General features: G+C 36.4%; 1 protein-coding gene across 1 annotated transcript in view; it reads right to left on the bottom strand.

Annotated features, from left to right (window-relative positions):
• Positions 1–5,670: 5,670 nt before the first annotated feature.
• The window catches only part of ZNF385D (zinc finger protein 385D), a 298,572-nt gene continuing 288,542 nt past the window's right edge, over positions 5,671–15,700 (bottom strand). Inside the window, 4 exon segments of the mRNA XM_030328864.1 lie at positions 5,671–8,747; positions 10,791–10,892; positions 11,929–11,993; positions 11,996–12,106. Of these exon segments, the coding sequence (XP_030184724.1) occupies positions 8,514–8,747; positions 10,791–10,892; positions 11,929–11,993; positions 11,996–12,106 (512 nt within the window). The 3' untranslated portion in view covers positions 5,671–8,513.

The raw sequence follows: 15,700 nt of genomic DNA, 5'->3' as shown, positions 1-15,700 counted from the left end.
GCTAAAGTTTTAGCTGACACTTGGAACAACCATATTATGGAGCTTTTTTTGTACTTCTCTGAATGCTAAGACATTGCAAACAAGTAGACTAGAACATATGGAACACACGCTTCATTTGTTTTAATATAATATCTCTCTTCCAAAGAACCTTAAAACTTAAACTAAGAAGGAAGGATGTTTCCTAAATGGATATATTACCTATGGATTTTTTTGTGAATGACAGGAAAATTAGCAACCATCTTTATTTTATGAACTAAGTGAAGACTAAGGACTTAAACGTGCTAATTTCCTGAAACCACGTATAATGTTTTGTACCTGGACAATTTCGATATTGTCGAGGCGAGAGGGATTAATGGCTGAGGACATTTCTAGAGCTGCTGAAGGAACCAGGGAGCTTCCATCACATAAAAATACCTCTAGTTTCTTTCCTTTATTACAACTGAAAAGTTTTAAAGACTTCCTGAAAACAAAATAAAGATCAATTTGTTCACAGCTGAAAGTGTAACCTATAGGACCAGAGACAGGATAAAATGTTCTATATCTTACATTGGTGAGTCAATAAAATAGATAACAGCTTCATTTCAAATAGGGGAAATTATTAGCACATGGGGAGATTTTGTTACATGACTTAAAACAGAAGAATGGCATGATACAAATTATGTGAATGACCTGATTATCAATATTTTAGATTTAAACTTTACTGGCATACAAGGGGCAGTTCTTTGGGTCTTCAATGAAAATGAATAAAAACAGCAACACAAATAATCATAATTCAAGTATCAGAATGCAACACACACACACACACACACACACACACACACACATTTCATCTCAATGGTCCAAGTCTACCTGGGGACATCTAGAACCTCCAATTAAAGGTTATTCAGCACAATTTGGCAAGATGAAAAGAGCAAAGTCATTTACCAAACATATGGGCTATAAGGTGGCATGAATTTGCATCCTGAGCAATTTGCTTTCTGCTGCTCAAGATCCCTAATATGCAGATGAACAAGGAACATGCTAGTTGTATGCCAGTGTGGCATCATTTTAGCTGACCGATGAATCAGCCATATCTGTGTGACTATAGGCAAGGCAATTTCTTTGATTCCAAGTTTCTTTTTTTCTCTTTTTCTTTCTTTCTTCTTTCTTTCTTTCTTTCTTTCTTTCTTTCTTTCTTTCTTTTTCTTTCTTTTCCTTCCTTTCTTTCTTCCTTCCTTCCTTTTCTTTCTCTTTTGTAAAATCAAGAAAGCTACATATACTGCACCTCTTTCAAATATGGTGTATTATTGTCTTTGGATAAAACTTTGTCAAATCTTTTGCCAAGTGGTTGATATTGGACAAAGTCCTGCTTATATTTTCTGAACTATGAGGATAAAGAGTGAAAAAAAGAATCACATAATTTTGTTCCCTTGAGTAGTTTTGTTGCAGGGTTACAAAAATGTAGGGCACACCATAGCCTATTTTTAAAATTTCAAAATGTGATTCAATGTTTTTGAATGTTAATGCCAAAGTTTCCTATCAGAAATCTGGTTGTCAAAAACAAATACTGCCTTCAATTTGTGGTCACTAAATGCATGTGGATTAGCTATTTTTAGGTTTTGAGACTAAGGCTCAAATTGGCTGTGAGTAAATAGGCAAAGTCATCACTCAATTTATTTGATTGAGTCTATTTAAAGTTCTATTATTAAGAATAACCATTAAAAATAGCCAACCCCCCAGGTTTTACGAGAGTTGAATATCTCATCATCCATTAGCTAATACTAAATTTTTCTTTGACCACTTTTAGGAGGCAATTTAAAATTAATTGTAAAGTTCCAGTAAATTAAATATTACTAGCAGAAATGAATGACTACAATTAAGTAAGGAAACCTTAGTTGAATTGACAAAAGATTTTGAATGATAAAAGGAAAAAAATATGACCAACAAATTTCCCAGTAAAAACAATGTTCTTAGCATAGAGTTCCATGTGTGTATAAGACTAGATGTCTTAAAAATCTATTTTAAGTTTTGGGTTTTTTTATTTTCAGGACAAGATTGAGGATCTAACATAGCTACAAATGACCTTGGTTTGGCATCAGATCAATTCCCCTGAATATATGTAGGAATATGAACACTGTAAGTATTAGATGCATTTTAAAACAACTTTATTGAAGTTTATAGGAATTAGGCTTAAATTTTGGAACCAATTTTGAGAATCAAATGACTTATGTTTACTAAATTCAGATTTTTGTTTAGTGTATCTTTGTAATCACATTGTTACTCCTATTTTTTTTTCAGAAGGGAATCATCAAAATATCAAGTGAGTTGACCCAGTTTCCTAATAGATAATTTGTGTTGAAGCCAGAGAGCATGTCCATTGTTTTGTGATGATCGATCTTATGCCTAGATCCCTTAGCCACAAGCCTTTTCCTCAATTTCCAATACTTCCACATACTTTTTCCATAATCCCTTTAAAAAACAGATGTTATCCCAGGAAATTCTTTTTGACTATTTCAAGAAAGCTAAAATTTCCATAATCTCAAGAACTTTATTTTCTGTATCTAATAATATAAGCTGACTGTCATAATAGATGCAAAACACTTAGTGGAGGGTCTTTACCCAACATTAGCCTTGCTTAGTCCTGGTGTCCAATGCTGAAATTATACAATTAATATATTTTAAATTCAGTTGACAAGTATCCAATAAAACCCATATTTTTATTTTTTAGTTAATAAAATTCCATACACTTTTACCATGGTTTAAAAACTCCATAACTATGTTTCTCAATGGATTTATGTCTCACTAGATTTAGATAATCAAAAAGCCAAATGACTTTAACAAATTTTGTTTCCTGAAAAAATATAATCTAGGTCCCCAATATAGGATTCTCTCTTTGATAATTTTCTTTAGTCCTATTTTACCATGTGTTGCATACTACCTGGATTTAAAGATCTGATAGTTTCAAATTCTATATTGAATGTCAGAAGCTTGTATTAAATGTTACAATTGCATTACCCAACTCAAACTGCTAGCATAAAAACGTTACTAGAGAGCATAGTACTTTAATATTATACCTACTTGACAAACTCTCCAATGCCTTAAATTTATTAAGATTCTCAAATGTGAAGTTAGAGTTTCTCGTCTTAAAATAACAACCAACCTGATCATTGGAGGGGAAAAAAAAGGTAATACCATGATTTTGAAAAAGGATGCATTCTCTATCACTTCATGTACACACACACACACACACACACACACAATTAACCTTAGAAGTGGTCACTGTTCAAGTACTTATTTTTAGTTACACTTTTTTGCTTACAAACCATTTTAGATCTTCTCTTTGGAAATTGCTTTTAGAGTTGACTCGTCAGTCATAAAAAGAACATGAACCCATTCTCAGTGCTCTTTGTAAATTTGAGCAAACTCCAAGATACCCCACTTGATCATGCATATTAATCATCAGGTTTGGCCTGGAATGCATTTTGGCAGTTTGTAGAGTCAACTTGAACATCTAAGAAAGATGGCTTTCTGTCACCGAAAAGAGTAAAAAGATGATCAGATTGAAGGTAGTTCTTGGTTCTTTCACACCTGAGCAAGCCAAGGAATTTTTCAAACTCTGTGACCTTTTGTAACTTGCATGGACTTCTAAAAAGTAGCACATAGAAGAGTTTTCCAGTGCAGAACTGGCCTTTCATCACCATTCATAATTCTGGAAAGCTATAAAGCCATTCCTGGAAGTAATGATCCTTTAGGCCACCTAAGAATGATGTATCAACATATCAACATATCTTTCTCTGGAAGCCCTGATGCTACTCTCAGAACCAGTGAGTAGACAATGAAGACTTGCCATATAAATGATCCATTTCACTTCCTGGTAATAGCCTTTGTCATTGTTATAAAGCATGCCATAGAAAGACCAGAAGAGATGCTCTAGAAATAAATCTACACTTCTGGTGAAAACCAACAGAAATCAACATGTAAGACATTCACTGTCAGGACCCAGTTCAAATAATTCTTGCTGTAACCGTGTCGAGAGCATCACTGATATCCTTTGACTGTGGCAGAAGTGGTCTTACTAAGGTGTCCATTAGCTAAGACACATGCAAACACAGGAAAGAATTAGTGATGGAGACCATTACTGCTGAAGAGAGAAAGCACAACAAAAGGCATAAGGATGACGCATTTAAATATCTGTTGCTCCCTTCCACACGTGCACTGCCAACTTTCTATTGCTTTTATTGGGGTTTGTCTTGTTCAAATTTTATTATGCTCTAGATTGAGAAAATAGATGCAGTACATCCTTTATGGCTTTGTTATATGTCCAGTGTGAATCAGAAACTCCTCTGATAATTGTTGAAATCTACATTCTGATTGATTAGATTAATGACCTATAGCGTGGTATATTCAGGATGGAGAGGAATACAGAACACATTTCTGGACACATGCAAATATGTGAGTAGCTGAATGGGTCACTACAAGAAAGCAATTTTATTTTCGAAAGGATGAGAGAGGTGGTTTTTTAATGCCAAAATAGAAAACCAGCTCAGCCATATTACTGATGAAGAAATTAAGGGCAAAGCATTAGTCAACTATCTAATTATTATCCTGCTGATCAGAGACAAAGTCTACAATAGACTGACTTCTTCCAGCTCATTGTTTTCCCTACCAGTTTATGATGCTTTCCTGTATACAAAGAGCTATTCACATAATGCTATCCATGAGAATGCACAGGAAGGTAGTGCTCTATATTAATTCATATTTGAAGGAAGAGGTCTCTACACCACTTGAATCATTTAGCTCTGTGATCTGATTTCTTCAAGAAAGTCGAAAATTAAATGGGTGTGGGGGCAAAGATACTAAGTTACAATTTAATTATAAGTGGAATTTAATGCCATGTGTACTATGTATTGGTTCTGTGCCTTAGAAACTTATATGGGTACACAAAACTTTAACTTTGGATAAACTTTGAATAATCCTATTTTAAGAAACTTTGTTGTCTTTCAGTTTTTTGTTTTATGATTTCCTGCTCTTTTAACTTCCAAATGAGCGTGAACGCTCTCTTGGTTAAATAGTTCTTTGGCAGCAAAATATGTAGCACCTTTCAAGAAACCAAATTAGATCTCTGATGATAACAGCAGTGAATTATCGCAGTGGATGAAGGGAGGCCTAATGGTACCTAAAGACTGCAGTCTTTACAGATGAGGCAGTGATGCCAAAAGCCAACCATGTTTGCTCACGTGAATAGAACCCTTCAAAGATTAAGACCGGTGACAGGAACAATTTGTTATGTGTAATCACCTGGTTTCTCAAAAGAGAAATACAGTACCTCCCCAACGACTGTTTCCCATTTGTCTGGATGATCTGGATGAGGTGTGGCAATGCTTTGTCCAGAGGCATTTGGTTCTCGCAATGCATTTATATCTGTTTCAAATGAAATTGGAGATGCTTCCTCTATCACTTCCTCGCCACGGGTGTGATGCATGGGAAGGGATATATAACCATAAAGTCAGACCACCCCTGGGGATTTTCAGAGCACCAATGCTGACCAGTCTGAATTATTGATCTTTATTCATGAAAAAGGTTCCCTACGGGAAAGGATATAGCTTTATAGCAGTCTGAACTGTAAAAGATGTTGATCTGGTGTTGATAAATATGTGGAGTGGGGGGAAACAATTCACAGAAAATCCACTGTAAGTTCTATAGTTAGGCTTCATCCTTTATTAGGTAGTGAGTAAAAGACAACTGATGATTACAACTCCAATTTAAGAGACCATTTAAACAAAAATGGTTCCATAGCGAAGTGAGGCAGAAGGGAGTTAGGTATTTCTGAGTTTTCTCATATGGCTGATGGAGAAAATATGGCTGATTTGTTTGCTCCCAGCAAATCATTAAAGTTAGTAACACCTTGTGATCCAGGACTCTTTGCATCCCACAGGCCCTGACTTCTAGTGGACTGGCTTGTTCACTTTGGTGAAAATGGGGAAAGAATAGCAAAAGCACAGAGTAGTGAGATTGCATCAGTTAACATCAGGTTCTCCAATAGAAAGAGGTTTTCTCAGGGGTAAAGGTTGTTGGATAAGGATTCAGGCTAACTTATAGCGAAAGATAAAAATATTTGACAAAGCAGAAAAAGGCAACTTAAGTTCAAATCGGTCAGAAGCTGGTCACACGAGATATAGACAGAGCCCCAAACAACAAACTCATGAGCAACTTTCCATCTGACTGAACTAGTAGGGTCTGTGAGTGAAAAAAGGAAACACTTGCTAAAACCAGATTGTAGAGGTATTGGTAAATGTAAAATCACCAGATACTCTCAAAAAACAAATTTTAATACTAACCAACATGTTTAACCAGACGTGTGTGGTTTGAAATTCTTTTTACCAAGGACTAATGAAAGACTTTTTTGTCTTGTCTGCCTGCCCTCCTCCCTTTTTTTCCCTTCCTTCCTTCCTTCCTTCTATCCTTATTTTTTTTTTTTTGTTTAACAAAAGATATATAAAGCCAACTGCTTTAAAGATACGTTTATATGACAAATGTCTATAGCTAGATAGATGGTGGAGAAGAACTCCAAAGACCACGTTCAATGTTGAGCACCAAGCACGCTATGGGTGTTTCTTAAATATAAAATGACAAATGCTAAATACCTATCTCTCAAATGGTTTCATCTTGAATCTTTATACCTCTCAAAAAGTTACTACAGTTTAGATAAGAGCAGTTTTAGGAAGGCCATATCCAGCCCTTCCCTATATTTTAAATAGTCTTTACAAAACCTTTTCAAAAATATTTTTTTTCTCTAAACCTAAATCATGTAGGGTTGATTTGTACATGTTTTATCATTGTTCTAAGTTTGAGTATCCTTGTTGTTATTAATGCAACAGACTGGCTGCATCAAACCCCATCATAGTGATAGGTATATGTTAGCTTTCTATGGGAAAAAGCAAATAGCCTTTATCACAAATTAAAGGCACAGCTATTTTTATGCCATTCGTTACCAACTTAATGATAACATGTAACATGGGATGGTTATATAATTATTTTATATAGATTTTCTTTTTATAAGTTATTCTCTTAATCTTTCTAACATATATACAATATACATATATTTATATATACCCCTGATAAATCTTGTTTTAAAGGTAAAACATCAACTCCTTTCAGCCTTACGGTGAACACAGAAGGCTGCCAGATTTCACAACTCCACTAGAGAAATGATGGTCAAGTGCGTCCTACTAGATTTTTTTTCAACACTATATCCTTGGTCTGCAATCAACTCAGATTCATTTTTCTTGTTTTACTAACACTTAAATATATATTAATTGTTTATATCATGTCAGTAGGAAATCTAAAAAACAAGAAAAAGCCCACAACAATAGCTAACATCTATCATCATATTCAAAGCAGAAACCTTTGCCTAAGACACAGCCTTACTGGTATGATATAAAGGGGATATATTGCAGAGATGCAATATTCTCTGTGTTTTTTTGTTTTTGTTTCTTGTTTTGGATATACACTAACATGAAAAACCTTTACTTTGCATTATCATCTTAGGTCGTGACCGTTCCTTATCCATGAAACAAAACACTTGTACTGATTTCTTTCGAAACACCCATGATGCACGGGTTTACCTGTTTTCAGATATAGTTGCATTACAAAGCCTTCCCGATTCCCAGCAATACTGCCTCAGGGTGGGAAAATGAGTACTTTGTAAGAAACTACCTTTATAAATGTCTCCCCTATCTCGATGCTTAGCCCTGCTCTCTTGTCCTCAACTTAAAGTCTTACAAGCTGGACAGGAGGGGGAGAATGTGGACCAGGAAGACCTCCACAAACCCTCTGGTGTTTGTTTATCGTTTGACTGTTTACTGGCATGAAATAGTTGTTCATTCTACCTTTTGCGACTCTTTAAAACCTAGTGGCATAGATTGAGACACAGCACTATTGTTTTACAAGACATCTACTGTATCTACTTTTGTTGGGATAAATACCCAGTAATTGCTGTCATAGCAAGAGGACCAGCACGGGTACTACTATTCACAGTGTTGCTTTTGTGTGTGTGTGTGTGTTTTTTTATGTTTTTTTGTTTTCTTTTGTTTTTCTTCTTTTCATATTATCTTAATCTACAGAGTAAATTATTATATATATACACTGGAACCAGTTAATGCCCTTACAATGTATAGTTGTTTCATAAAGCAGGAAAGACAATGCAGAGGGAAATAGGTGCCCAAAAGCACAGTCACAAAGGCTTCAGAAATTCTAGATACCACTACAAGTCAATGCTGGAGATCACTTCTAAAACAATCAATGTTCAAGAGGAATGCTTTAATTTGGAGAAAATACCACCCCTCCCCTCCCCCCCAAACCTCCCTCCTTTTTTTTTTTTTTAATTTTTTAAAATAATCTTTTCAATTCACTATCAAAAGTCCTGGCTCTTCGGATATACTTTAAACTATAAATAAACACTGCATAGTTCTCTTTTGTTTTGTTTGTTTTGTCTTTTGAAAAATTATTGCAGTACAAGTACTCCCATTTGGAATTCAGTAAGGAGCAAACAGCACAGGAGTGTGGGCGGTCCGAATAGGTCCAGGAGCTGGCCGCAGGAGTGCTGGAGGGAGCGCCGAGGTCTGGAACAGTGTTGCCGCTGGGGCAGTTCGGAGACTGAAGGGGGCGTTCACTGCCACGGCAGCAGCGGCCGCTGCAGCTGCTAGTGGGTTTGGTAGAATTCGCGGAGCCAATGGCTTTGAAGGTTCTTTTGAAAATACTAATTTTACCTGCAAGGGAGAGAAGAAGAAGAAAAAAAAAAAAGAGGGCAGAAGGACAAGAGTTTGGGCATCTACACTCAGAATCCAAAATGATGGGCAGCTTTTAAAATGTAGCAGTTGGGGCGCCTGGGCGGCTCTTTCCTTTAAACATCCGACTCTTGGTTTCAGTTCAGGTCATGATCGTCTCAGGTTGCTCCAGGCCCTGCATCGGGCTCTGCACTGAGGGCGTGAAGCCTGTTTGGGATTCTCTCTCTCCCTCTCTCTCTCTCTTTGCTCCTCCCCTGCTTGCTCTCTCTGCCTCTCTAAATAAATAAGTAAATAAATAAAGCGGTAAACAAGTACAAAGATGAAATCACACTTGTGAATGATCAATAAAAATAATGGGAAGTGTAAACAAACGTCTTTTCTTTGATAGAGCTGGAAGATCACTGAAGATGGCCAATCTAGGATGCTGAAAAATCCCCCAGAAAAGTACTCAGCAACCTTACTTTATTTTTCTCAATAAAGTAGGAAAGTATTCATGTTGAGAAAAAAATAGGGAGTTTTTTACTCTTTACACACACACATTAACTGTCATGGGAAGATATTTTTAAAGGGAGATTTATTAATGCTGTCAGCTACTAGGAGCATATCCTAGTGTACAAACTGAGTTGCACAGCAAGGTGTGAGGTAGTAATAAAGAGAAATAAAAATAACAAAATTCCACTTGCAACGAAGAAGAAAAGACCACTTACTTCCCCCTGAATCTGACATTCTGGCTTCCTCTCTGGGCACATGGTAACCACATGCTCTCAACTCTACTCTCCAAAACCAGTTCATTCTTTGGCTAGTAGCATTAGCAAGATGGCTGCTCTCACAGAAAGAATGTTCCCATTTATGGGAACAGTAACACAGAACTACCACTGAGGTTTTGCAGGGTAACGTTAATACAATTTGACTTCCCTGTTTACTTAACAACCGTTCACTTGATTGTTGAAACTTGTGTCTATGCTGGTCAGAAATAGCACTCAAAGTTATGACTAGTGGTGCTGAAACCTCAGCTCTGCATAGAATTCACAGCTTTTCAATGCAGCTAAAATTGCTTCTGTACAAAAGAGTAAAGTGACTTCATTTGCATAAAAATGGGTGATGCTACTAAATTAATTGGGTCAACTCCTACTGAGGTCTCATAATAGATGATTGCAGTTTTCCTTTAACTATATTTTCACAGGCCAGCAGCACACAATAGCACCAATTATTAATAAGATCTATTTTGAAGAAAACAGATTTCAAAGTGCATAATTCAGCACATACTATATAGATCAGTTGTTCTTAACTCTTCATTGAGCCCTGGGTATCCCTGAGAAATCTGTGGTCAATTTGACAAAGAAAAAAAAAAAAAGAAGAAGCACATGGTCATAAATATTAGCTTGAAATTATCAGGAGGTTTCACAGATTTCCCCTAAGTTCCTACAAAAATTCCAGGCCGGGAGATTAATACTAGTGTGTTCACTAATCTAAATGGCATATTTGGGGTAATGGGAAGGGGACATCTCCCAGAAAGTGTTTCCCCAGGCCTTAGATACTGTCCTTGGTTTGATAATTCAATAAAATAAGCCATGCCTTTCAGACTTTGTTAATTCAAAATCCAAAACTGTTGAGGGCATCATCAACACCAATGTTTTGTCCCTTGAAGAAATTTTTCACTGACCTTTCCTGAAATTATGAACTAACGGCAGGGCCAGATTTCATGTGATTTCATGTAATTACTTACCTGACTCCAACGATTGGCTTTATTCCCTTCCCCATGCTTCTGTCATTAACCAGAGCCCAACTCCAAAAGATAAAGGTGCTGGACCTTGGCCAAAAGTGGCAAACCACAGAAACAACTCATGAAACAAGTAATTCTATTGGTGGAGTAGGGTCTGGACTCTCTAATCAGCTGTTTGTCATTACTTAGGTACCTTCCATTTATTTCATACAGTAACTGACCAAAAAAAAAAAAAAATCAAGTTCAGCAGATTGTCGGACATTCAAGATCACTATCATTTGAGAAGCAACAAAGACACTCACCCCCAGTGGATGTGCTGCCTTCTGTAGTTTGTTGTAAGGACTGTATTTAGGTTTCGGGGGCTTCCCAGCAGCTCTGTCTTTGTGCCTTCTACTGCTAATGTGCTATTAAAAGCAATTAAAAATGACAGCTTTAAAAAAATCATCCCCAAATCCCCCTTATAAATACTGTTTTAACCTGAAGAAGGATAGTAGTTACTTCACAGAAGTTGCAGAAACACCAAAATAAAAAAGCATGCACTTTTGTCCTTGGATCCTGATGGCTTGAGGGTATATATTTTTATGCTACCCATTTTAGTATATTTTTAACGGATAGAAGGCTCTTCTTTTTCCCAGCCTTTCTCTATATCACTGCACAGATCTCCTTTTTTGAAAGTTTACAAAGGAAAGGAATGTCTAAAGGAATTTTATGTGCAAATAAACAAAGATGCCCAGGCAGGCATGAATTTATTTCCATACTAATATTTATCCTCACATTTGTACAGCCAAATGTCAATCCCCTAAATTCTAAAGATAAATAACTAAGGTGCATAAAATGAGTCCAATTTTGTACATATGCATATAAAACACAACACAATACGAGGGCCAGCCCTTCCACTGTACAGCTGATCTCTTTGGAAGGCTATTCACAGAAAAAGTGAATGCAATAGGATTAGTAATCTCTTTAGCAGGTCACTGCAGGGTTTAGAAATACAGTACAACACCATGTAATAAAGTACATAAAATAAAAGAACAGTATAAAATTAGTTGTAGCATGTAAATGTCTAAACAAGTAAAAAGGGAACATTGCAATTTGACCTTTAAAGAAAATCAACACTTTTGAGGGGGAAACCTGGTAGAGAAAAGATCTCATACCCCTTTTTCCTCCCACTCTTCAGATATAAGAATAGTACAAACTCACTTCAGACAATTTCTGAAAGGCCTTAGAAAACATTACATCTTAGTATTCCCCTGGCAACTGACATAAGCATTAATAAATAAGGGCAATGAATACAAGACAAGTGGATGGACAGATGGGTGGATGGATGGATGGATGGATGGGAGAGGAAAACAGGAAAGAAAGGGAATAAAGGAATCACACATATTCTGCCCATAAGGGTGTCCCCTATCTGTTTACATTTCTAGAATATGCGCTGTCTACCTGTTTAAGTTGTGTTTCCGAGTTGACGTGCACATCACAGATTTCACAGTGAAACGTTTTGTTTGCAGACCTGTGTTTCCCTTATTAACTGGTCCTTTGCCTTTCACGCCTGCCCTAGGAAAGGCTTTGATAGTCCCACTTCCGTTCCGGGCTTCTAGCATGGTTTTGTGCTTAGTACCTGCCAGAAATATTTAGAACAAAAGGAAGAAAAAATAGAAAAAATTCTTAGCTAGGAGATGCCTTTAAGAAACGACTCAATAACAAAATATGGTACCTAGTTTTAGAGCAGTTCCTCCAAGGGTTATGACTGAAATACGCTTAACTTAGAAGACAATGTTGTCTGACCACCTTACACAACATCACTTAATTACTCATGTTTTTATAGCATACCACATAACAAACCAGCACCATTAATACAGCACCTGCACGGGAGAGTCCTGAGATGAAACTAAATGGGTGTGACTTTGTTTCATTTCCTCTTGATGCTAATAAGACATAAATGATAGCTGATGAGCAAGAGTGATTTAGTTGCTAAAGGTATAGTTGGAGGTGATTTGTAACAAATGTAATCAGTTTAAGCATGGTGTGTTTACAGAAGTGGCACTAATTAAATACCCATGTTCTAAACAGAATGCAAACAAGCTTTCCTGGTCATGTGTTTAGGTTCAGTAAAAAAGAGTAATAGTATAAAGATCTTAATGACAGGGGGAAAAAAGCCCTATTAGGAGAGTAAAGCCCACACAGATTGGTTATGTAATTTCAAATGTATAAACAAATGACCAGGATGATGAGGGGTGAGAGGGTATGCAGATACACTCTAAGTAAATACTTCTTTTTAATAAACCAATAACATCTTTGGACTCTCACACATAAGTAGTGTAACTCCAGTTCTCAATACTTTTTTTTCAATTACTAGAGTTCATGCATGGGAGTTTTCCCTCAAAACTTTGTTCGCAATTTTCTTTCCCTTAGTGTTGATAAATATTCTTTATTTTTCTCACTTAGTCATATGGTGTTGCTATGAAATTTTCTCTGTTAATCATTTATGTCCTTTTTGCCATTCTGGTTTTCTAAATCCATTTTCAGTGGTTTCTCTTTTCCTAATTGTATCTATTAGATCTGTTATTAGATTTATTGGATTTAATATTTATTAGATTTATTTGTTAGATTGGTACCAGCTCTGTAAGGATAAAAAATAAGATTCTTAACTTCTGAATTCTGAGCCAGCTTCCCAGAACCATTGAATATTAACGAAGAAAACACACTGAGGGCCACACGAGGTCAGTGCCAATCACCATTGCCTTAAATAAGAGGCAGTGAAATACACAAACAGGTTTACAGTCACGTTTCTTTTTCAAAACGATTACAACTTTACTGAACCCAATATAAACAAACGTATATTTCTACAAAATAGATTCCCCACTTTGAATGTCATATTCTTATCCATAGCTGTGAAAATGTTCATATCCCAACATATTAAGGAAAGGGAAAAAGGTCAACACCTTGTAAGTAGACTGGAGGACTTGAAATATGGGCCACAGCACTGCTCTGTGGTTCTGGTGGGAGGCCTCCTGCAGTCCGCTTTTACTTATCCCCCTTGCAAAATAGATACAAACACTTTCTACTCTGAAGTTGGTGTAAGCCAGTGTAGAGCAAAACAATGTTCTAGGGAGCATATATATATATATATATACACACACACACACACACACATATGTATATGTGTATACATATATATATGTATATATGTAATTTATGTCACTGTGTGTATGTGTCCGGACAGTTGTCCAACCTTTTTATCTAAACAGGTGGTTATATCAAAATATTTTTTCCATGCAGCTTCTTCAATCAGACTGAGAAGGATTCCTGGGCTGGTTTGGCTTATCAATGTCTAAGAAGTAGTCAGTTGGAGACTGAATGTTACTCTGACTTTTTGGAGGGACTCTTGATTCACCCTGGTTAACCTCTTTTGTAATTGAGAGTCTTACCGCTACCCTAGAAGATTCTCAATAGGAGTTCCAGATAATCTTTGGACCTTGATAACAAGGCCATGGACACTGACCACAGCTGACTGGCTTAAATGAACTTTCACTTGAAATATGAAATGAGAGATGCCTTAATGAAACAAGTCTTTACCTATTCTCTTCCTGAACACAGAGGCAGGGCTTAGACATGGGCTTCTTAAAGGAAACCCTGGGTTTTGCTCATACTCTATTCTCCGTGCCTGACACATAGTAGAGATCAGTGAAGACTAGGTCAAGTATTAGATATTTAAAGAGCAATGAAACAAATATCTGTAAAGAGCATTGTGAGCTCAGACTCTGGCGTGGTATGAGTCAGAGTTTGCTTCCATTAGCTGTGTGGTTTACATGTCTTTGTGCCTCAGTGTCCTCAGCTGTGAAAAAAGAAATTATCTGCTCTACTGAAGTGCTGCATTAAATGCATTTATTGTTTTAAGGATTACTTTTGGCATTTCCATGTGTCCATATTTTAGTCTATCCTCTTTCTTAATGGTGTTGGTTTTATTTAGGTGAAAATTTAGAAATCTCTAAGCACTTTAAAATTTAGTGAAGTCTATCCTTTGATACCTGCCTTTATGCATATTAAAATTTAGTGAGGGGTAGCATAAACTCTGTCTAGGGATAAAAAGCTTGAATGAGCTTAGTGAATATTATCAATGTTACCACTTCAAGTGATTACCAGAAAAATTTGCCCAAATTAGTAATGAGCATTAACTATAAAACATTTAAAAGGTTTGGATTTTTTATTATATAGAGAAAACCATCAAAATTACCTAAGGAAAGCATTGCCTAGTGGAATGTTTTGGGGAGATTTCTTTGAAGACAAAGACAAAACATATTTTTTGTATTATCTGTGTCTATAACATACAACTAAAAGGGGACTTTTGGATCTTCTGAAAAGAGTAGGTCCCCTTAAGTTGTTTTAAATATTCTTAGACTGGTTGTGAATCATGCTTGTAAGCTTAGGAGAACTACTTCTCTTCTCAAATTCCAAAACAAACAAACAAACAAACAAACAAAACATGCAAAGCCAGAATGCCCGTATTCGAATCCTGCATTCCATTATTATGGAATATAAACCAATTAACTGCAACTTTAGTGAAAAATGAAAAGAGAAAGCAAGTGAAATAACACAACTGATCCCCAGATAATGCTAGAAGCAACTGTGGTCATACTAATAATTGTGCCGTAATAACTCATCCTTACAAGATGCCATATGGCCTCTTAGCTCTGAGATGGAGAGAGAGGGAGAGAGAGAGGAGACAGAGAGGGGAGAGAGAGAGAAGAAGAAGGAGAAGAAGAAGAAGAAGAAGAAGAAGAAGAAGAAGGGGAAGAAGGAGGAGGAGGGGGAGGAAGAGGGGGAGGAGGAGGTAGGAAGGAGAGAGAGGAAGAAAGGGAGGGAGGGAGGAAAGAGAGGAAGAAAAGAAAGGAAAGAAGGAAAGAAAGAAAGAGAAAAAAAAGAAAAGAAAAGAATAAAGAAAGGAAAGGAAAGGAAAGGAAAGGAAAAGAAAGGAAAGGAAAGGAAAGGAAAGGAAAGGAAGAAAGGAAGGAAGGAAGAAAGGAAGAAAGGAGAAAGGGAAGGGGTAGGTTCAAAGAGAACAAATGACTTGCCCAGGTTCACATAGAAATGTTATTTACAGATCCGAGGTAAAAATAGTCTGATCACGTCTAGCTCATTCCATTGGAATATACAAGAGGCAGTGTTTGATGGAAGCTATAGCATCAAAATCTGTTTATGATTAAGAATGTGT

The sequence above is a fragment of the Lynx canadensis genome, chromosome C2 (assembly GCF_007474595.2).
Source record: "Lynx canadensis isolate LIC74 chromosome C2, mLynCan4.pri.v2, whole genome shotgun sequence".
NCBI classification, from domain to species: domain Eukaryota; kingdom Metazoa; phylum Chordata; class Mammalia; order Carnivora; family Felidae; genus Lynx; species Lynx canadensis.
This window is presented reverse-complemented; position numbering and strand designations above follow the sequence as displayed.